At 39.8% G+C, this 25,116-nt stretch overlaps 1 protein-coding gene across 5 annotated transcripts in view; it reads right to left on the bottom strand.

Moving 5' to 3' along the window:
• Positions 1 to 25,116, bottom strand: part of FGFRL1 (fibroblast growth factor receptor like 1) — a 165,677-nt gene that overhangs the window by 52,583 nt on the left and 87,978 nt on the right. For all 5 annotated transcript variants that reach the window (XM_056554531.1, XM_056554537.1, XM_056554557.1 and 2 more), the window contains one exon: positions 18,199 to 18,471. In XM_056554531.1, coding sequence (XP_056410506.1) covers positions 18,199 to 18,471 — 273 coding nt within the window. The remainder of the gene's footprint in view (positions 1 to 18,198; positions 18,472 to 25,116) is intronic.

Below are 25,116 nucleotides of genomic sequence, written 5' to 3'. Positions count from 1 at the left end.
ATTTATGTATACGTGGGTATAATGTCTGATATGGTGTATGTAGGTGTATACATGAATACATTTATGTATACGTGGCTATAATGTCTGATATGGTGTATGTAGGTGTATACGTGAATACATTTATGTATACGTGGCTATAATGTCTGATATGGTGTATGTAGGTGTATATGTGCATGCATGTGTGTGTGATTGTGAGAGATGTCTGAAAAGGTTTATGTATGTGTGTGTGAACTGTATGTAGGCGTATGTGTCTGTAATGGTTTGTTAAGGTGCCTATATGAGTATAACTGCATATGTAGGTGTATGAACATATATGAGTAAGTCTGGTCTTATACGTTATGTATGTGTGAGTACTGTGCATACATATGTTTATGCATATATATATATATATATATAATATAAATATATATATATATATATATATATATATATATATATATATAAAAATATATATATATATATATATATATATATATATACGGTATATATTCAGTCATGGCCGTAAATGTTGGCACCCCTGAAATTTTTCAAGAAAATTAAGTATTTCTCACAGAAAAGGATTGCAGTAACACATGTTTTGCTATACACATGTTTATTCCCTTTGTGTGTATTGGAACTAAACCAAAAAAGGAAGGAAAAAAAGAAAATTGGACATAATGTCACACCAAACTCCAATAATGGGCTGGACAAAATTATTGGCACCCTTAACTTAATATTTGGTTGCACACACTTTGGAAGAAATAACTGAATAACCATCAATAAGCTTCTTACACCTCTCAGCCGGAATGTTGGACCACTCTTCCTTTGCAAACTGCTCCAGGTCTCTTATTGGAAGGCGCCTTTTCCCAACTGCAATTTTAAGATCTCTTCACAGGTGTTCAATGGGATTTAGATCTGGACTCATTGCTGGCCACTTCAGAACTCTCCAGCGCTTTGTTGCCATCCATTTCTGGGGGCTTTTTGACATCTGTTTGGGGTCATTGTCCTGCTGGAAGACCCAAGATCTCGGACACAAACCCAGCTTTCTGACACTGGGCTGTACAGTGTGACCCAAAATCCGTTGGTAATCCTCAGATGTCATGATTCCTTGTACACATTCAAGGCACCCAGTGCCAGAGGCAGCAAAACAACCCCAAAACATCATTGACCCTCCACCATATTTCACTGTAGGTACTGTGTTTTTTTCTTTGTAGGCCTCATTCCATTTTCGGTAAACAGTAGAATGATGTGCTTTACCAAAAAGCTCTATCTTGGTGTCATCTGTCCACAAGACATTTTCCCAGAAGGATTTTGGCTTACTCAAGTTCATTTTGGCAAAATGTATTCTTGCTTTTTTATGTCTCCGTGCCAGCAGTGGGGTCCTCCTGAGTCACCTCCAGAGTGTTTCATTTCATTTAAATGTTGACAGATAGTTTGCCATACTCGCTAAATGTGTTTTTTTTAATTTTGGCTCATAATGGCTGCGGACACATCTTTTGGTGTTTTTTCGCCCATTTGTAGCATTTTTTAGGCTCAGGGGACCAGTTTTCCAAAATGGCAGCATATAAACAACAATAAAAAACCATTATACCCACAGTTTTTTGTGGCTTTTTTTCCCAGTAAAGAACAAAACAAAAAAGACAACAACACAAAAATTTGCCTACCTATGTGTATGTAGAGGGTGAATGTGATGTGTGCCTATGTTAGTGTATATACATGTATATGTAGGCATGCATATGGGAGGAGATTTATCAAAACCTGTGTAGAGGAAGCATGGTGCTGTTGCCCATAGCAACCAATCAGATCGCTTCTTTTGTTTTTAAAGAAAAATGAAAGAAGCAATCTGATTGGTTGCTATGGGCAACTGGTTACCTTTTCCTCTGCACAGGTCTTGATAAATCTCCCTCATAGGCCCAGATTTAACAAACTGTGTGAGAGAAAAAGTGGAGGGATTTTCCCACAGCAACCAATCACAGCTCAGCTTTCACTTTACCAGAGCTCGTTAGCTGAGGGTCGTTGCGGCTAAATCCCTCTATTTTTTCTCTCTGGGCCATAGTGTGTATGTAGAATAAAAATGTGGCCCAAATGTTTCTTTAATAGGTAAATTTGATGCAGCCCCGAAAGAAGAGTTCCCCAACCTGTGGCACCCCAGCTCGAGCAAAATTACAACTCCCATTGGGCCTGATGGGAGTTGTAGTTTTGCAACAGCTTGATTTGAGCAATGCATCACGGTATACCCAAAAAATATGTGTCAGTCAGGAGCCTCGAAAAGCTTTGTGCCACCATATTGGATTCAACAATAGAACATTTTTTTTTAGATTGAATTTATGTTTTGTTCCACATTCCCAATGTTTTCCAGCTGCCAATTGTAATCGAGTAAAAATAAACCCGCAACAGGGATGGATGTAACCGCCATTGTTTGCTTGCTAGAATTTCACAGATTCACATTCACTTTTGAGACTAGAAGAAAAAAAAATAATTCTGGCAGCTGCGCCCAGAGATGAGTCCGGAGGATTGATTTATTAAGCGGTCCTTTCCAAGTATTACTGCTGAAACATAGCAAAGTGTGACAATAAAAGCCAACATCTGGAAGTGATCGGTGGAGCTGATCCTAAGTAAACACCGAATGGACGGCCACTTCCTCCACGCTGGATTTCCTTCGGCTACCAACGCTTAACTAGTGTCATCCTGTGAGATGGGGATCGAGATAAGATAGACTGGGATATACAGGGAGGAGGATTCCACTACAGGCAGGTGCCAGGACTGTGCCCGGCCTATCAGCATGGTGTGGACTGTAGATTCATTCTTTATGTAAGACAGTGTTCACTGCTCAATAAAGCTAAATGGTAAATTCACCTTACACATTATTTTACATACATTACATTACTTATCCTGTACTGATCCTGAGTTATATCCTGTATTATACACCAGAGCTGTGCTCACTATTCTGCTGGTGAGGTCACTGTGTACATACATTACATTACTTATCCTGTACTGATCCTGAGTTATATCCTGTATTATACTCCAGAGCTGTACTCACTATTCTGCTGGTGAGATCACTGTGTACATACATTACATTACTTATCCTGTACTGATCCTGAGTTATATCCTGTATTATACTCCAGAGCTGTACTCACTATTCTGCTGGTGAGGTCACTGTGTACATACATTACATTACTTATCCTGTACTGATCCTGAGTTATATCCTGTATTATACACCAGAGCTGTGCTCACTATTCTGCTGGTGAGGTCACTGTGTACATACATTACATTACTTATCCTGTACTGATCCTGAGTTTTATCCTGTATTATACACCAGAGCTGTACTCACTATTCTGCTGGTGAGGTCACTGTGTACATACATTACATTACTTATCCTGTACTGATCCTGAGTTATATTCTTTATTATATACCAGAGCTGTGCTCACTATTCTGCTGGTGAGGTCACTGTGTACATACATTACATTACTTATCCTGTACTGATCCTGAGTTATATCCTGTATTATACTCCAGAGCTGCACTCACTATTCTGCTGGTGAGGTCACTGTGTACATACATTACTTATCCTGTACTGATCCTGAGTTATATCCTGTATTATATACTCCAGAGCTGTACTCACTATTCTGCTGGTGGGGTCCCTTTGTACATACATTACTTATCCTGTACTGATCCTGAGTTATATCCTGTATTATACCCCAGAGCTGTACTCACTATTCTGCTGGTGAGGTCACTGTGTACATACATTACATTACTTATCCTGTACTGATCCTGAGTTATATCCTGTATTATACTCCAGAGCTGTACTCGCTATTCTGCTGGTGAGGTCACTGTGTACATACATTACATTACTTATCCTGTACTGATCCTAAGTTATATCCTGTATTATACTCCAGAGCTGTACTCGCTATTCTGCTGGTGAGGTCACTGTGTACATACATTACATTACTTATCCTGTACTGATCCTGAGTTATATCCTGTATTATACCCCAGAGCTCTACTCACTATTCTGCTGGTGGGGTCACTGTGTACATTCATTACATTACTTATCCTGTACTGATCCTGACTTATATCCTGTATTCTACTCCAGAGCTGCACTCACTATTCTGCTGGTGAGGTCACTGTGTACATACATTACATTACTTATCCTGTACTGATCCTGAGATATATTCTGTATTATACTCCAGAGCTGCACTCACTATTCTGCTGGTTCTCTCTAGAGGTGTACCTTCAAAACTAATGTTCATTGCAATTGTTTAGTTTGTCATTTCCTAAAACTGCTCCTGCAGAAAATAAGGATATTCTAGTCAGAACGGACCAAATGGCGGCTCATAGCAAACAGTTGTGTAAAGACAGAACACAGCGCACAAATATGTGAATTGTGTTCTGCAGTCTCAAGGCGCCATGACACTCTTCTGGGAGATTCCTAAGATTTCTTGCAGCGGACAGACGCTGTTATTCTATGCGGCTTGTCAGCTGAAGCCATGAGTCTACAGTTATGTGCAGTTATACATAGCCTGCTGCTATACAGCTAGATATCTGCTTCTCAGGAGACTGGTAAAGCTGGATGATTATTCACCTGGAAGATGTAATAGCGGCCCTATCAGTTCTTAGATTTCCTTGTTGAATCAGGGGCGACTTTTTCAAGTGTATTAGGACTTAGATATATTGTGAAATTTCTCTTAGTGCTGCATCCAAGAATCCAGAAAAGCTGATAATCCATAATGATGATAGATAGAAGATAGATAGATATGAGATAGATAGATGGATAAATAGATACCATATAGAGAGACAGCAGCACTCCAATGTCGGTGGAAAAAAAATGTGTGGCTTTATTCAACCAAACATCAAGGATGGTGACGTTTCAGCCGTCTCACACGGCCATTGTCAACATTGTGAATTAAAAATGGCCATGTGAGACGTCTGAAACGTCACCGTCCTTGATGTTTGGTTGAATAAAGCCACACATTTTTTTTCCACCGACATTGGAGTGCTGCTGTCTCTCTATATGGAATTTATTGGACTTATGACCAAGTCATCCAGCCTGCACCATTAACATTTTTCATGCTGCCCATTTTCTACAATTTAGATAGATAGATATGAGATAGATATATATGAGATGGATAGATAGATAGATATGAGATAGATAGATATGTGATAGATAGATAGATATAAGATAGATAGATAGATAGATAGATAGATAGAGAGATAGATAGATATAAGATAGATAGATATGAGATAGATAGATAGATATGAGATAGATAGATAGATACGAGATAGATAGATATGAGATAGATAGATATATATGAGATAGATAGATATGAGATAGATAGATAGATAGATATGAGATAGATATATAGATATGAGATAGATAGATATGAGATAGATAGATATGATATAGATAGATATGAGATAGATAGATAGATAGATATGATATAGATAGATAGATAGATAGATATGAGGTAGATAGATAGATGGATACATATGATATAGATAGATATGAGATATATAGATATGAGAGAGATAGATAGATGATAGATAGATAAGAAATAGATAGATAAAAAAGAGAAAAGGACGGCAGCACACAGGAATCAGTGCAATTACAAGGTGTTAATTATTTATTCCATATTCAGGAGACAAAAAAGGTGCGACGTTTCAGTGGTCTCGCACTACCGTCCTGGCATGGTGCACCTTTTTGTCTAGTGAAGATGGAATAAACACCTTTTATTTGCACCGATTCCTGTCTCCTTATTTATGAGATCTGTATAAACGTTCACCTTTTTAGTGAGGCGTTCTTTGCCCTTGTACATGTCTCATGTTTACATACTTATATACTTACTCTGTGACTTACCCGTCTTCATATGCCATAGGCTAGTGCACCCATACAATTTCTTTATTTACTGTCTCCCCCCTGCTCCCTGGTTCCCACTTATGTTTGTCCACGCTGTTTTTGTTTTATGTATTTTTAGAACTATCAATAAATAAAATGTATTCAGTTTTACAAATGGTCCTTCTTTAAGTGGGTTATTTTCCTTTTCGGTTCTACAGAGCTCTCTGCTGACATCATGAGCACAGTGCTCTCTGCTGACATCTCTGTCCATTTTAGGAACTGTCCAGAGTATAAGGAAATCCCCATAGAAAACATATGCTGTTCTGGACAGTTCCCAAAATGGACAGAGATGTCAGCAGAGAGCACTGTGCTCATGATGTCAGCAGAGAGCTCTGTATTTCAAACGGAAAATAATTTCCACTGTAGTATTCAGCAGCTAATAAGTACAGGAAGGATTAAGATTTTTTAATAGAAGTAATTTACAAATCTGTTTAACTTTCTGGCACCAGTTGATTTAAAAAAAAAAAAAAAGTTTTTCACAAGTTTTCTGTCTAACTGCTCAATGATGATGTCACGTCACGGGAGCTGTGCATGATGGGAGAATATCCCCATAGGAGCTGGACAGCTCCCGGGATGTGAGTCATCAGAAAGCAGTTAGACAGAAAACAGCAACTCAACTTCAGAAGCTAATAACTATTGGAAGGATTAAGATTTTTTAATAGAAGTAATTTACAAATCTGTTTAACTTTCCGGAGCCAGTTGATATATAAAAAAAAGTTTTTGCCTGGAATACCCCTTTAAAGCTGACTCCATGTATCCCAGTGTCAGCTGTATGTTGTTCTGCCTGTAATAAGAATGGGGCTATGGAGAGGGACCTCTACGTTCTTTCACTGCCAAGTGTCTTTTTTTTTAACTTTTTTTTTTTGTGCGGTTTCTGGACGCGCTCGTCCGCCTGTTGTATCGCTGCGCTGCCTATTTAATTAAATTTCCTTGTTTTTATGGACAAACTCAAAATGGAAAAAATATGTTTAATAGAAATGAAGTGCTAGGGACCTGGCATGAAGCGCTCCTCTCCGTTCCATCCTAAGCTCTTCATAATAACGGAGTGCGCATTTAACCCCTTCAGGACAAAAGCAGGGACCAGTCTGCAAGTGGCAGAAACTCCCCTCAGGGTTGGACTGTACACTTCCTATGACTCCCAAAAAAAAAAACACTTTCTACTTTGGCAAATTGTTGTAACGTATTGAGATGCTTAGTTAAAGGGGTACTCTGGTGGAAAACATTATTATTATTATTATTATTTTTAAATCAACTGGTGCCAGAAAGTTAAACAGATTTGTAAATGACTTCTATAAAAATATTGTATCCTTCCAGTACTTTTTAGCAGCTGTATGCTACAGAGGAAATTCTCTCTTTTTGAATTTCTTTTTTGTCTTGTCCACAGTGCTCTCTGCTGACACCTGATGCCCGTATCAGGAATGGTCCAGAGCAGGAGAAAATCCCCATTGCAAACCTATGCTGCTCTGGACAGTTCCTGAAACGGACAGAGGTGTCAGCAGAGAGCACTGTAGACAAGACAAAAAAGAAATCCAAAAGGAAAATAATTTCCTCGGTAGCATACAGCTGCTAAAAAGTACTGGAAGGGTAAAGATTTTTTTAATATAAATAATTTACAAATCTATTTAACTTTCTGGCATTAGTTCATTTAAAAGAAAAAAAGAAAAAAATTCCACCGGAGTATCCCTTTAATAAAGGGGTGTCCTAAATCACTAAACCATGAATTAGGGCAGGGGTGTCCAAAGTGTGGCCCTTCAGATGTTGCAAAACTACAACTGCCTGCATGCCCGGACAGCCGTTGGCTGTCCGGGCATGCAGGCAGTTGTAGTTTTGCAACATCTGGGGGGCCATACTTTGGAGACCACTGAATTAGTGGAAGGAGAAGCTCAGTCAACTGCATTGGTAAAGCAGTACCTCACATGGGTCAAAATGGCCACCTAAAATCAGTACATGGAATGATATCTAATTTGCCAGAAGCAGCTGACCAGGAGGTATGGGTAAGGAGGATGGTTGAGACGAGACCACTTTTCGAGCAAGTAACTACAACGTAAGATGGGGTTGTCCATGTTGGAGAAACCCAACTAGTAGTACACATTAGAGACCTTTCTACACGTGCTATTGTGCCTAAGTAAAATGAGAACTTCTTCATCACCAAATAACAAAGATTTGGGCTACAAATCCAAAATGCCACATCACCACAAGATGCCACCATCCAAGAAGCCAACACCGTTCAAATGATCAATATCATATTGGCAATGTCTAAGAATTGGTTTCTTCAACTTGCCCTCAACTTGCCCCTATTTTAACGGTGGTCTCTTCTAAGGTACTATGTTAGTCTGATGAGCAGACTTAGAAGGTCACCATGATCCCCAGTGGGTTTGAGGCTGCTGCATCTTGGCATGCCATGTTGGCAGACGCCATGACATGCTTGTCGTTCTGCCTTTTGCCTGGACTACAGGACATCAGAAGGTCACCATGGTCAAGGTCACGATGTCCTGTAGTCCTGGCAAGAAGCAGAGCGACAAGTATGTCATGGCATCGGCCAACATGGCATGCCAAAATGCAGCCTCAAACCCACTGGGGAACATGGTGACCTTCTAAGTCTGCTCATCAGACTAACATAGTACCTTAGAAGAGACCACCGTAAAAAAAAAAGATATTGCTAACAGTGGCAATAACACACCACCATGCCATAAAGCTTCTATCTGTAGCCTAAATGTACACATAGACATCAGCTACTTGTAGACCTTATGGCCATGTGTCAAGAATGTCTTGCTGAAATGACCAATATTTGTTCCTCACTCACAAGGTACCTTAAAGGGGTACTCTACTGGAAAACATTATTATTTTAATCAATTGGTGCCAGAAAGTTAAACAGATTTGGAAATTACTTCTATTTAAAAATTGTAATCCTTCCAGTACTTATCAGCTGCTGTATGCTCCATAGGAAGCTCTTTTCTTTTTGAATTTTCTTTCTCTTTGACCACCGGGCTCTCTGCTGACACCTCTGTCCATTTTAGGAACTGTCCATAGTAGGAGCGAAAATCCCATAGCAAACCTCTCCAGCTCTAGACAGTTCCTAAAATGGGCCACAGTGCTCTCCGCTGACACCTCTGTCCATTTTAGGAACTGTCCAGAGCAGGAGAGGTTTGCTATGGGGTTTTGCTCCTACTATGGACAGTTCCTAAAATGGACAGAGGTGTCAGCAGAGAGCACTGTGGTCAGAAAGAAAGGAAATTCAAAAAGAAAAGAACTTCCTGTGGAACATACAACAGCTGATAAGTACTGGAAGGGTTAAGATTTTTAAATAGAAGTAATTTACAAATCACCAGTTGATTAAAATAATAAATAAATAATGTTTTCCAGTGGAGTACCCCTTTAAAGGCGATCAACCTTAAACGTTTTGGCAGCTATGGCGGTGGGCACTAACAGGTTGTGAAGTCCTATGTGTTTACATCAGCTCCTTGTAGACCTTATAGTCATGAGTCAAGAATGATGTATAGTCTATGTGGAAATTCTCACTGAAATTACCAATATTTATTCCTCACTCACAAGGTAATTTAAGGGTGATCAACCATAAAAGTATTGGCAGCTATGACGATGGGCACACACACAGGTTGTGTCCTACGTGTAGCCATCAGCTACTTGTAGACCTCATGGGTGATGCAAGTGAATCTCAAGGCAAAGAATTGAAGGTCAACATTGAATGCAGTGTAGCCTAGAAGATAATAGTCATCATGGTGACCCTTTATATGAACCATAAAAATTGATTTTGGCAACAATGGCAATGGCACACGACCAAACCATAAAGTCTACAGTGGAACTGTGGACCTTACGGTTATTATGTGAAGCCTAGAACTGATGGGTCATCTTGCCTATATGGCTATTCTTTCTGAAATGATCCATGTTTGTTCCTATGATGCACTTGGTACCATAAAAGACGATTGATAAAAATAGACATTGGCAGCAGTGGCTCTGGCTGGCCCGCAGTTAACAAATACATCAGCCCTGGGTGTTAAAAACCATAAATCTGTCATCATTACTGAGGGTAAAGGGTCATCAACCAATTTCCACAATAAAGGCTCTGTGAATAATCGGTGGGCCAGTGAGTTCAGAACAAAGTAGGCCTTTTACAAATACTTTACCGCTGATAGATGGATATTTGCAGGGAACTTAATGTCTTTACCAGGCCCTCACTGAAAGCAGAGTCTAGTTTTTCAGAGCTCTCGGGACTTTTGAGTCTCGAGCCTTCTTTTCCAAGCGTTTTGCCAGAAAAATTCTTTCAGCCCCCATTTCAACTTTGAAATGGCTCTTCGAGAAGCCCTGTGTACATATGCAAAATCCACATTGGGAGAACAAAGATTTAATTCAAGGGGACAGTTTCAATAATATGATCTTTTTTTTATTTTTATTTTTTTTTTTTGAGAAATTGAGAAAAGTGAAGTTAAATAAATTAGAGATAAAGCTGCCAATTTTTTTTTACATTGCAAAATATCATAAATCTTGTGGACGAGGTCCAATAATGGGAAATACTGCAAGAAATATAACTCTTTAGTTAAAAAAGTAGTAGGTATATGTTTCTTAAAGAGAATCTGACAGCTATTCACCTGCACTAAACCCAATATACTGGGTTATAGTGCGGGTGAATAGATGTAAAACAATGCCCGAAGTTCTGCCTTTTACAATTGTATTTTCATTGCTCTCCATGGCGCATTGGAAGTGGGGAGCCCCCAGCCCACCCCCTTCCACGAGGGGGGGCATGAGCACTCTGCTCCCCACTACAGCCAGCCCTCACGTCACAGAAGGAGGCATGCCATGGGCAGAATATTAATGAGGCAGGGGAGATGGGTGAGCCGGCTCCCCATCTCCAATGCACGCTGGAAGGCAATGAAGATGCAATTGTAACGGGAAGAACTTCAGACATATGACACCTAAAAATGAAAGTGATCTAAAAATGTAAGAGACCCTTTGTTCTTCAGCTATCCACCCACACTATAACCCAGTTTATGGGCATCAATAGCTGTCAGATTCTCTTTAAAGACTACCTGCTGCATTCTGAGGAGAAGGACATCTTGTAGACCAATCAAAGAGGCATTAAGATCTCACAAATCCTGAGACCCAAAGAGAAAAAAAAATGTTATAAGGAATTTTAATAACTAGTCATTATTCCAAGGTATTGTCTACATTCTGTACATAATTTAAAATGGACAACCTGTTTCGCCCATGATTTGACATGATCATTCACTGAAGATACAGGCCATCACACAATGGTCCACTCTACACGATGGTCACATAAGTTGGCAGGTGGCCGCACCATTTCCACAATCCAACTCTGTCAAATGCCAGTTCAATCTTATCCATACAACTTAACACTCACTTAACTTCTTTGGTAAGTAGCACGTCTTGATGACGTGAGTTATGAAACACTCCAAATACCAGGTACTATACAGGTTCTTTATTAGTTTCGTATAACCCCATTCTCTTGAAGATTTTTACAGCAGATTTCAAAATGCAACTCAAAAAGAAGTGTCAAAATGACCACAATTAACCTTGAGCCAAAATAATAAGAATTTAGGTATCTAAACAACACCAAAAGGTGCTGGAGCATATACATTGGGTTACACTTCAAACCCATGAGACTGAAGAGGCATAAAGATAAGACAAAACAAAACATCTGTACAGCCTTTGATCTACTCATTGCCATCAGAAGAAGGAGAATAAAATGCAAGCACCAGTCACAGCACATGGCATCAATGAAATCTGGAATGGTTAGCAGCTGAGGAACGTGGGCAATCTAAGGCTTTTAATGGTTTTGAACAAAGAGTTGGAAGGATGGGGCCTATCTTTGAGGTCAGAAGATAACAACATCATAGGAGACTTCATGGCACATTCAATTATTCAAAGGTCGTAAAAAACTTCTTGAAAGGGGTTGCTGGCTATCGACTTATGTTACAATTCAAACAGCCATGCCCCCTGCCCATATGGACCAGATATGAACAGTCAGTTCTACAACCATCAAAGACCATCAACATACGCGTGAAGGACAGGCAATCTTCTGACCAATGTAACTAAAATATCATAAAAATTTATTAGAATTCCCATAACAAAAAAGTTCTTTCTGAAATTCATGCTGCGGTCAATTAAATTGTGATATTCATCCACCCCCCTGCTTAAACCCAATCCAATGTAGCCTAGTTTTTTTGTAGTAATGTCAACACTTTAGTCATATTATGACCTGGAGTTCATAGTGGGTCATACCAATAATTTGCCTAAAAGTGTACTAGAACTCAAGGTGCTAGGACTAGGAAAACGCATTTTCCATTGACTGTACCCATTGTCGAGACAATGCATGCATTGACACCACGAACAATGTTCCAAAGTTCACTGAATCTCACCATGGATGAGACTCAACTCCTCAAAATACACAGGTACATTGTGCTCACTGACCAAACTCAAGGCACATTATGTTATTCCTTTTACTAAGTCTATTTTTCCAAGCCAAGTGGAGAACTTTTATTTCAATAAATTATTACTGAGTGAATACTTCTGTTTACACAATTGGTTTAACCCGGAACACACAAATTAATAAAAAACACACTCGCTTCCTCCAAATCCCTAAGAGAAATGATATTTAACAGTTGTTCAAAGAGACGATGGACAGGGTTACGCGTTTCACTCTTTAATTCATCCCCAGCTGTTTATTATTTTTTCCAGATTTTCCGTATATATATATATTTTTTTATTTTTGGTCCTTTCGTAAACTAAACTTTTTGTAAAATGATTTTTTTGTTTCATGAGCCTCAATAGCTGTCCGTTTAGAGAAGGATTCCTCTCTTGCTGAACTTGTAATTTTTGTTCTTGTGTAGTAATTGGCATTCCAAATCTTGTGGTAAGCCACAAAGCCTGTTTAACCCGACTACTGGTTAAAGACTACACACTTTGTTGTTGGCTGTCCAATTTCTTCATTAACAGCTACATTCTGGAAGAGAATATGGAAGGAGAATTCTAACAGATACCCATGGTAAGCGCTTCAGCTTCTCGCCTTAGCCTGGGAAGGAATCTACAGATGCAGCAAGCCATCGAAAAAATTAGCGTGCAGCACTCCCAAGGAAAACAAGAGTGTGGAGACGAAGGTCTGACTAGACAACTTCATAGGACACTTTGTGTGTGTGCCACAACCTCCGCAACCATTTCTTAGGGGCTATAAAGAGGAAATAGAAGAATATGCCAGTCATAATATTCTACTAAAATGTAACATATTCCAAATGGCTCAAAAATAAGGAAAATAAATATAAAAACAGCTAATTTTAACATTTCCCAAGGAGATTTTCTTGACATATTTTTTTTTTTTAATTATCAGAATTTGGTTTAAGTAAATTTATTGGGACTGAGAAGCTGAACAATTGGGAGCTATTTTATACACTATATGTCACTTCAAAGGGTCAATAAGAAGAAGTGACTGCTGCCTTCGGGGCTGGGACAGGGGGTAGGTAGACTATGCTGTTACCAGAGTACCACTGAAGGAAGTGCAATAGAGATATACAGGAACACTTAGAGATGGAGTTGGATGAGGAGCTGCAGGATCTGGCAGACGCCACTACACATTTAGGGTGGGCAGCTGGTCATGACTGGGAACCGAATATATTTGGAGGGTTCCAGGTGAAAGGACTTAGCTTAGTAGGGTGAATTCTAAACCGTCTGACTTTGAATGAATAGCTGAATGTGCGCTAAGGGTGGGTTCACACCATGATTGTGCGTTCCATGGTACGTATAAATTGCCAACCCTACTTTCATGGCCCAAATTTGGTCAGCTAGTGTCATTCCAAAACATGCATATGTGCAGGAAATAACCCAAGTGTAGTCATTAGCTGACTATGTTTGGGTCATTAAAGTCAATGGGTCCAGTGCCTGTTAGTGCTCATATACATCAACATCCCACCCTAACAGGTGAAGATCAAATGAGGCAAACTATGTCCCAGCTTATTATAGGACAGTTTGAGGGGACTTTTAATGAACTCAACTGCTCCACCTAGTTTATAAAATGTATTTTAAGATTCGCTTATTTTTTATGGAATTCAGAGAAATAATTCAACAAGTCCCTCTAGTGAAACCATATGGCCCAAACTCTCCCATCCTCAAGACTTCAAAGGAAATGAATGACAGTGAGGAAGTTAACAGAATGATGCAACACTGATAACGGAGACATGAAACACAGAACTGAGACATGGATGGAACAAGGGGAGAAAGTCTATGGTGATAATAGGAGGGTGCTGAGCTGATGACAGACCATAACATAGGACTTCAAAACCCAATCCTCAGGGGAGGGGTAAAAACCTGCAATGTTTCCCGAAAGGTAAAAAATATTGTCATTTTTAATTAATTCAGAAAAATTATTAATGTGAACAGAGACTTTTTTAGTAAAATATTCCAATAATTCTTCATGTCATGTAGGTAGGAATTCTGTCTATGCGATACACATACCCAATGTGATAGCGGTCAGCCAAACTCTACTTCGGCCAACAACATTCTCTCCAGATTTCCCCATAGACATGAAAGCTCAGCCAAGTGTTGATACGTTCTGAATGGAGAGAAGAGGGTATGCCAGACACCTCTGGCAGGAGCGGCTCTCTTAGGAAAGGATCGGAAAAAGGAATGGCACTTGAAATCTAATATGCCCCATTCGTTTCTCTCCTGACTTCATCTGCTGGTGATTATCGGGAGAACCTCATACACAAGAGAAATTTGGCCAAATCCACCAAAATCGGTTAACTTTATCAAATGTTTATGGAAGCCATTAGGAATTATGCCCCGAGACCCTTGGATTTGTGTTACATCCCACCCAGCCCCCATAGAGCACAGGTACCAGGCTAGCAGTTATTATTTTTCCATAGGATAGGGGATAAGTTTTATATTGCGGGGGGCCCAACCACTGGGATCCCCTGCGATCTCCTGCACAGCACCCTGGCAGTCCCCAGGAAGGGGGCGTGTTGACCCCCCACACAAAGCGGCAGATGACACGCCCCTACATGTATCTCTATGGGAGAGCTGGAGATACAGCATTTGGGGATCAGTTTTACTGCACTGGAGTACTCCATTAGGTTATTTTTCTCTTATGGTAGATTATTAGGAAAAAACGGACCACTGGTGCCACATTAATGGAATTTTATTGTATCTATTTTTAGGGTATAAAAATGTACTTCCTTGCATTACACTGAATTCTTTTTGGAAAAAAAGACTTTTTGGAAACTAAAAATACATCTCATTCCATAGACTACACACTTTTTTTGCACCCTGCTCTGAACTGATGACTGTAGCCTGATAAGTTACACATCTGCAGACATTGTAAGGCTGGATTATTCCCATCTCTGACATTTATTTGTACAGAATGCAGTACACACAGGCAGCTTAGCTGAGAAATCTCCGCAAAGGACATTTTTGGAAGCTAAAAAGTGGATGTTTATTCATTTTCATGCATATATACATAATCCTTCCCAGCTTATCCTATATCCACCGTGCACTAAGCCACAGCATCTGGAGAAAGCATGGATGCCGTATGTGGGCGAACAGAAGAACTTACATTTTTACGACTTTTCAAAAACATCTGAAAACATTAAAGGGGAAGTCATTTCCAGCATTAGGAGAATATGTTTTTCTTACTGATAAACTATAAATAGTGTCCCGGAGTCTAATTTAATCTGGAAGACATTTTATTTACAAGCCCGGGAAGATCACATGCTAAGGAAAGGCAAAACGGCCAATTGGAGACAAGCTCGCAGATGGTAATTACTATATCGACCGCGGTATTATGTCATCCATAAATTCCATTAGTCGCTTCTACAAGTATGTCCTAATCACCCAAAGCGAGGTTGTATTGTCTACCCGTTCTAGAATTATCTACAGTTCTACACATTCATAGGGATTGACAGCGAAGCCTGAACATCAAGGCATAACAATCATTATCTCAGGTCAAAATGACAGGACAATTTGTACAGAAGGGCCCCGAGGGCAAAAAAAAAAGTTACTAATATTGTCATAGGGTTTATTTTATGTACTGTGCATTTTAAGCCAGAAGATGTCTCAGGTGATGACAAGTGGAAAACAAGCACAAGAAGAAAAAAAGTCTTCAATTCAGGGACAGGCAGTGTGGACTGGGCCCTTTGGCAATCATGGTCATGGGCCCCATACTAACCAACATAGTTTTAGTAAACTTGAATCTGGATAACACTTGTCCCAGGACTTCTTTGCATGTGTGATTGTGGCCAGGCAGTGTAAAAGTTGGAATGGGCCCTCATGTTGTTGGCCATGGGCCCTCATGACAGACTGGTTATTTTGCCCCTCTTTTGGATTGGTAATCCCTACTTTGTGAGAATAGTTTTATAGCACGGCATCTAAAGGAAGATCGGCACATAAAGTTTGACAGAAGAAATGACCTCTGTATGAAATCAGAGGTATATGGCATTATAGTATGGTCAGACCGGGGAAAAAATTCACAAAATTTTTACATTGTTTATCTAAAAAGTAAGAAATGCAGGCTGAAAAAAACTGTAATTTTGTTTTACAAAAAATGCCTTTAAAAAAAAAAAAAATAATAATAATAATAATGCTTAAAATAATAAAATCAAATATAAACACAACTCCCTCTGAACAGTATTGGCACTTAAACACTAACCAAAGGGCAAGTCAGCGAAAACGTCCTATTTTATTCCGAGTCATGCAGAATCCTGCCAAGTACACACCACAAGTTATAGTGTTCTTTACTAAGCTTCAGAGACACTCAGAAGATGACCCTGATTTCAACGATTCACCTTTCGGATTCGCTCAGTGATGATGCAGCTGGTCAAAACAGTAGCCAAATATTACTCATTTAAGGGAGACAGTCATCATGACCAATCCTGCAACATTATTTACCGCAAATATGGAGCCCGTGGTAATGATTGAGTCATCAACATTGAAAAAGACCAGGGATTTACAGCTACAACCCATTACAGTGTCCAGTACAGTGCTTCAAAACCAGTGTGCCCACAGCTATTGCAAAACTACAACTCCCAGCATAATAAAGAGATCTGAAACATCCGATCACCTTTGGAAATATATTTTGTTACTAATGCAGCCTATTTAATGGTTAACATTTAACTTGCCAAAATTTAAGACACTTAAAGGGGTAGTCCAGTGCTGAAAAACGTATCCCCTAATCTTGGGGTGTCCGACCGCTGGGGCCCCCCGCGATCTCCTGTACGGGGCCCCGGCTCACTGGTCAGATAGTAGCAGGAGTCGACCACGCGCTCCGGCCCTGCCATAGAGTTGTATTGAGGGGGCGTGTCAGCCGTCGCTTCGTGTGGTGTTCAACACGCCCCCTTCCCACGGGCTGCTGGGGCCCCGTACAGGAGATCACAGTGGGCCCCAGCGGTCGGACACCCCACGATCTAAAACGTATCCCCTATCCTTAGGATAGGGGATAAGTTTTTCAGCACTGGATATCTCCTTTAAAGGAAATCTGTCATCAGAATCACCCGCACTAAACCTGTTACACATGCTTGTAGTGCGGGTGATCCTGATTAAAATGCTTCTTACCTCATTAAAAACTGTGCAGCGGTTCGCCAGATATCTTCATTTTTAGTTATATGGTATTCCCGGGCTTGGGGCTCAGTGGGAGGTCCGCAGCATCAGCGTGGACTCGCTTACGTCATTTTCGCCGGGCGGAGCGGCTGCCCGGCTAATGAATATTCATGGCTGCCTCATCGCAGTTTTCCTCCTGGTGTAGGTCACGTGGGTAGCGCATGCGCCGCACGCCGTACACCCGGAAGCGGCATTCTCCTGCATATCTATCTATGAGGGAGAACGCCACTTCCGGGTGTACAGCGCGTGGCGCATGCACGGCGCTACCAACGTGACCTACACCAGGAAGAAGACTGCGATGAGGCATCCATGAATATTCATTAGCCGGGCAGCCGCTCAGCCCAGCAAAAATGACGTAAGCGAGTCCGCGCTGATGCTGCGGACCTCCCACTGAGCCCCAAGCCTGGGAATACCATATAACTAAAAATGAAGATATCTGGCGAACCACTGCACAGTTTTTTAATGAGGTAAGAAGCGTTTTAATCAGGATCACCCGCACTACAAGCATGTGTAACAGGTTTAGTGCGGGTGATTCTGATGACAGATTTCCTTTAAGTCCTGCCTAGTAACACCACCAAATGCAAACCTTTCGGAAAGATTTGCATGAATCTGTTTGCAGAACTGTCGACAAGCCTATCCATGTAAAGTTGAAATGGTGCAAAAGAATCAGAAATTATTGCAATAATGAATATTTTAATAAAAAAGAGGGATGTACATACCCATTACAATAAGCGTGTAATTCACATTAATGCTTCCAAATCCATTGGTGGCCTTGCAAATGTAGCTTCCTGCATCCTCACTTTCCACATCTTTAATTTTCAGTCCTTGAGTATAAGTCCTAAACCTGGTCCAGCCACTATGTATTGAACGTCCATCTTTCATCCACATCGTAAGAGGTGGGGGATCACCCTCAACAGGACACAGAAGTTTGATCGTTCTCCCTAATCGGGCCGTTTGCCGGTGGATCACTTTGTCTGACATGCGTGGGGGACCTGTAACGAAAACAAATGTCAATTGATTTACATAATTATAGCATTTAGTTTTTTATTTTAATCTTATTATTGCTCGGAGGTCAAGGTGGGATATCAGAGATCAACTTCACCAGTCATACGGTTTTAGTACTCAAGAAAATTTACAAAGACAGCATGGGGGCCCAAGGGTTACATTGAAACGTTATAGACACAATAAATCAAGTATGGATTCTAAAGAATTTTGGAGCTGGACTCCATGGCATCCATGGCATTGACCTTTCATTTTTGTCCTTCTAGATAGCTCTCCTGTCATGAGATCCAATGAGTCCTTACAGCATCTTTTTAACCCATATTTTGGTTTTTAGATCCAGCATAGTTGAAAAAATAACTTTGTTGGATTTTAATATTTTTCAATAATTTATAAAACATATCAAAACGAGTTAAATATTCTATTTTTGTGTCAGGTTCTTGTTCTTGTCTATTAAAAACCGGTGTATTTGTCAGCGCTGAGCCAGCACAGTGAATAAAGGCAATTCTGGAATCTTCATGTGGTTTTACAGTGTGATGCGCCTACGCTGCACTTTATAGCAACGTGATACATTTTAATTCCGCAAGTGCTTGCTAAATCGCTGCCCTCCGGCTGCTAACTATTTTTCACATTTAGGTGCCCATTGGCACAAGTTCCCTGGCCAATGCTGCATGATTATGCACATAAAAATTAAATATTAATACAAAAACAGTGCCAACCGCGAAAACATCTTGATGGTATAGGGCCATGTGCTTGTTCCTATTTATAGGAATATTATGAAAAAATATTTATTTAGTACTATACAACTGGAAAAACTGGAGAGCAGCCTACAATCTGCAGGGGTTCAGCCAACATTAGCTTCATGCTGGCATCAAAGTGAGATAAGATAGCTCGGTCCATATTATACATTACAGCACAGTATTATTATTATATTATACCCAAATTGCCTGACAAAGTTCATGTTAATACAAGAATTTATTATATTTAACCATTCCTTATTGTGTAGACTTACATTATTCCCAAAAAAGAACCTGTAATCCTCTTATATGTTTCTTGATAAAGTCTCCCACAAGCCTTTAGATGGTCCTATATAAAGGATATCAGCTTGTACGAAAACTTCAATAACCTACAGTAGAACAACACTAAATTGCTAATGCAACAGGAAAAACTGTTCCGGATATATGGGACCCAACTAAGCAATCAACCACATCAAGGCCATGCCATGTAGAATGGGTTGGATTAAAGTTAGAAGTGTGAACCCCTTTCAATTACCAAAACAAATAAATACAGACCCCAGACTAGACCTTGTAAATAAATATAGACCCCCAGAATAAAAATTATGACTACCCATTAATACAAATTCCAGATCAGGCTTCCCACTAATACAAATCCAGACTAGTATTTATCACAAACCAGATTATGTCTAAATACAAACCCGAGACCGCTTCTAAATATAGACCCCAAACCACCTCTAAATAAAGAAAAGTCTAATATTTGATATAGACCCTGGACCAGACTCTATCCATACAGATTCCAGACTAGAATAGTATTTAATACAGACCTCAGATCAGACTATGCTTAAATACAGACCCCAGACTAGACCTTGTAAATAAATATAGACCCCAAAACAGACCGGTAAATAAATACAGAACCCAGAATGGACATGCTCTATACAGTAAATACTAACTCTAGACTGAACTCCATCTTAACACAGATTACAGACCAGACTATGATGAAATACGGACCCCAGTCTAAACTCTCTCTTAACCCAGACCAGACTCCACCTAAGAAAGGCTCCAAGTAAAACCAAACCTAAACACAGACCCCAGCCCAGACTCTCTCAATCAAGACCACAGACCAGACTACCCATTAATACAGACCCCAGACCAGACAAGTATTGAACACAGACTCCAGACCAGACTACCCATTAATACAAACTCCAGACCAGGCTTCCCACTAATACAAATCCAGACTAGTATTTATCACAAACCAGACTATGTCTAAATACAAACCCGAGACCGCTTCTAAATATAGACCCCAAACCACCTCTAAATAAAGACCCCAGAAAAGTCTAATATTTAATATAGACCCTGGACCAGACTTTATCAATACAGATCCCAGACTTGACTAGTATTTAATACAGACCTCAGATCAGACTATGCTTAAAGGGTAGCTCCCACCATCCTATTTTTTTTTTTTTGCTAGCCCATCCCCCCCCCCCCTGCTATGGCACTAGCCCGTTCCCTCCTCCCCACCCCCCACCCCGCATACCCCGTTCCCTCATTACACTTGCAGTTACTGCAGAGTCCGGCAGCGGGCGTGCAGGGACAGCGGCGGCAACGAGGTGGCGGCAGCGATGTGCGGGAGGAGTGGCCTCCCAGCCAGTGGCCGGGGAGCCAATGCGCTCGCTCCCGCCTGTCTGATTGACAGGCAGGGAGTGAGTGCAGCCTAACTGAAAAAGGACTGATTGCCACTCCAAAATCAGTCTTTTTCAGTAGCCGGTTTTTAAATGTAAATTAAACCTTTTTAATGAAAAAAAAAAAAAAAGTATATTAGAGATGTTGTAGTACATAAGTAATACAACATATCAAAAAATAAAGTTGGTGACAGTGCCCATTTAAATACAGACCCCAGACTGAATCTCCAATTTATACAGACCACAAATCGGACAATACTTAGAGAGATCACAAATCTTAAAGGGGTATTCCAGGAATTTTTTTTATTTGACTATGCTACAGGGGCTGTAAAGTTAGTGTAGTTCATATAGTGTCTGTACCTGTGTGTGACGGTTTTCTCACAATTCTTCTGTGATTTTCACCCCAATATTTATTTTTAACAGCATACAAAATGACTGTTGTCTCAGATTTTCCCAGGTTGCAATGCGGCCAAGACCTGACTCACTAGTCAGCTGATGACAGCGAGCCTCTCTGCTTCAATGGGTGGAGGGATCAATCTGCAACTAATGCAACAGCTGTAGGCACCCTGATTGAAAACCACACTGATTTGAATGGATGCAGTTCATTTATGTTTCAATGGGTGGGGTGGCTGATTTGTGGGAGGGAGGAAGTTGGCATTGTGGGATTTGTAATCAAAAAAAGAAAAGTCAAACAGGAAATACCAGTTCACAAACAGCTAGCCACAGTGTTATGGTAATCTCACAACATTTAGCCCCAAGACAGATCCTTCCTAAGCATGTCCATTACTGTCTGCCAGGTACGTACTAAAATCACCTTATGCTGCATAACCCCTTTAATACTTAGACCTAATTTTGTAAAAATCTAGAATATGTAGAATAAAAATTCTCACATTAAAAAGTTTTGGGGTCTACTGTGATTATGTAGGAGGATTCTCTGGGTATTCTAAGCTAATAGAATGGGCTCAGGATCCTCATCTATTTGCCAGATGACTACAAAAAGTGTCTCCTACTCTTGAGGACCTGAGCCGTCACATGGACATCACATTTATTTTAATGAAATCTATGTAATGCTTTATTTTCCCTGTGGAGGCACTGTAGGGAAACTGAACACTTGCTTGGCCACTGCTGAGGGTCCCAGGAGAAGGATCTTTTGTGATTAGCGTATCGTCTGGGGGCTCTTCTAGCAATAAGGATTGTCTGAAGCAGTTAACCCCTTGAAAGGGCTTAGTTGAGACCTTCGTACTATAGAATGTAGAATGGACAGTTATTTTTATATGTTATTTTTTTTTTCATTCATGTTGCTTATATAAGACCAACAAATTCAGAAGTGCTGAACATAATTGGTTGTTACCCAAGTACCTGTCTCACCATTTAATTTCCCACACTTCAATGTACACACTTAGGCCTATTTGATAGGGAAACCAATAAGCCTACCAGGATGTTTTTGGAGTATGGCCTAATATTTCATACAAGCACAGACGCATAAAATTTCAAAAATATTATTTTTTTTTACACTAATGGTGCTAAAGAGATAAGCAGATTAGTAAACGTGACATTTGGGTCGACGATAGGACAACATAATTACCCTCAGAAATGTGTCTATTAATGCTGCAGCTTATCACAGTATATATATTTAATACATCAGCTGCTTAGCTGTTCCACGTCCGCACTGAAACACATCCTCCGCCGACCTCTGGTATGTTTAATGATATACCCACATGTACACATAGCTAGACAGGATTTTTCACCCCTGTCTGATGACAGGAGAGGAAGGTCGGTGAAACAAATTATTTGAGGCCACCTGGACTATATACAGAATTTCTCATTTGCTTGTTTAACCATACAGATGAAGCAGAGCTCAGATGGTGCAGAGGTAGGCTGGACACCAAACACAACACCTGAATATGCAATCATTTAACTTATCATCACTGAAACGCGCACAAAGAAAAAAAAAAAACTTTAAAAAAAAGAAAACAAAAAATAAACAAAAAATAAAGAAATAAAATAGAACTTTATAAGACAACTTTTTTTCTTATTTTATTTTATTTTTTTCAGTTGGTTCTGTAGGGCAAGTAAAAGGGTAAAGTGTGAATGCAGCAGAGGTGAAATCTGAAACAAATCCAGAGAAAAAAGTCCATGTAACATGCAAATTTACTGAATATATTTTCTTTTTATAAGATCAAAGACAGCAAAAAAATAAATACATTAATTAATAATAATAAAAAAACTATATATATATATATATATATATATATATATATATGTATATACACACACGCGCACACACACACACACACACACACACACACACACACACACACACACACACACCGTATATACTCGAGTATAAGCCGAGCCGAATATAAGCCGAAGCCCCTAATTTTACCCCAAAAACCCAGGAAAAGTTATTGACTCGACTATAAGCCTAGGGTGGGAAATACATCATCCCCCCATGTAATCATCCAGACCCCCATCATCATCCAGACCTCCGTCATCATCCCCCCTTCATCATCACCGCCCGTCAATCCCTTCATTAGTGGTCTTCAACCTGCAGACCTCCAAATGTTGCAAAACTACAACTCCTAGCATGCCCGGACAGCCGATGGCTGTCTGGGCTAGCTGGGAGTTGTAGTTTTGCAACATCTGGAGGTCCGAAGGTTGAAGACCACTGATGAAGCGATTGACAGGCGGAGAGTTCACTCGAGTATAAGCCGAGGGGGGCGTTTTCATCACGAAAAATCATGCTAAAAAACTCGGCTTATACTCGAGTATATTTGGTGTGTGTGTGTGTGTGTGTGTGTGTGTGTGTGTGTGTGTGTATATATATACACACACACACACAATGATGATAATAATAAATTAATATATATATATATATATATATATATACACACACAAACATATTGTTTTGTAAACTCTCAATATATTTGATCTTTTAAACTTTAAATTTAGCTATTAAAACTTCTTGTAGATTTTTAACTTTTCAAAAACGTTTACATTTTCAGTCAAGTAACAACAATCTTTGTTGGTACACACTTTTTCCTCCGTTCTTTTCTAATACTCCAGTTTTTGGTAATGTGATATGAAGGCTTAGAAAGTCTACATAACCCCCCCCCATCCGTACCCGGAGACAAAAGTGTCAATGTATTGGGGTCAGTAAATGATAAGCAACTGCGGGGTCAATTCTGCGAAAAACGAGAGATGAGTTGTCCACCTGTCTTAGCGAACAGCTGTGCGATTCTCAATGTATATTCTACTGTGGATTACAACGGGCCCCATCCAGAAGAGGAATCTCGGCCAATAAAAACACAAACCCTGAACACACAGAAAAGGCCGTCTGATGCCATACTGGCACATAAAGGACAAACCATTTATCAAAGCATAGCTATGGTCATGTGCCGCGGGATTCTTGCACAGTCCAATAAACTGCTGCTATTTTTATTTCAATTTGTTTTTTTTTTTTGGTCCCCTGGTTTATTTTGTCTTCAGTAAGGTGGGGGGGGGGGGGGGAGTTTTACGAGGTCTCAATTGATACGAGGTAAAGATTAATGTCTTTGGTATGAACTCGATTTCTATTGGAAAAAATAGGAAGATTGAAACAGAACATTTTTCAAAAGAATTTAAAAGTATGTTTTTGTAAATATAAAAATAACATATATTTTTAAACAGAAACATATATTTACCATAACATCAAAATACAGGTACAGTGAGACAGGAATGATATTTAAAGGGGTTATCCAGGAAAAAACTTTTTCATGTATATATATATCTCAACTGGCTCCAGAAAGTTAAACAGATTTGTAAATTACTTCTATTAAACCATCTTCATCCTTTCAATAATAATCAGCTGCTGAAGTTGAGTTGTTGTTTTCTGTCTGGAAACAGTGCTCTCTGCTGACATCTCTGCTTGTCTCGGGAACTGCACAGAGTAGAAGAGGTTTGCTATGGGGATTTGCCTCTAAACTGGGCGGTTCCCGAGACAGGTGTCATCAGAGAGCACTTAGACAGAAAATGACAACTCAACTTCATCAGCTCATAAGTACTGAAAGGATTAAGATTTTTTAATAGAAGTAATTTACAAATCTGTTTAACGTTCTGGAGCCAGTTGATATATAAAAAAAAGTTTTTTTCCTGGATAACCATTTTAAGATATTCAGGATCCCAATGGGAAAAAATATTAAAACTGCAAAAATGTATAATGTGTAAAAGCCAAAAATAATGA

Source organism: Hyla sarda, chromosome 1, assembly GCF_029499605.1.
Source record: "Hyla sarda isolate aHylSar1 chromosome 1, aHylSar1.hap1, whole genome shotgun sequence".
NCBI classification, from domain to species: Eukaryota; Metazoa; Chordata; class Amphibia; order Anura; family Hylidae; genus Hyla; species Hyla sarda.
This window is presented reverse-complemented; position numbering and strand designations above follow the sequence as displayed.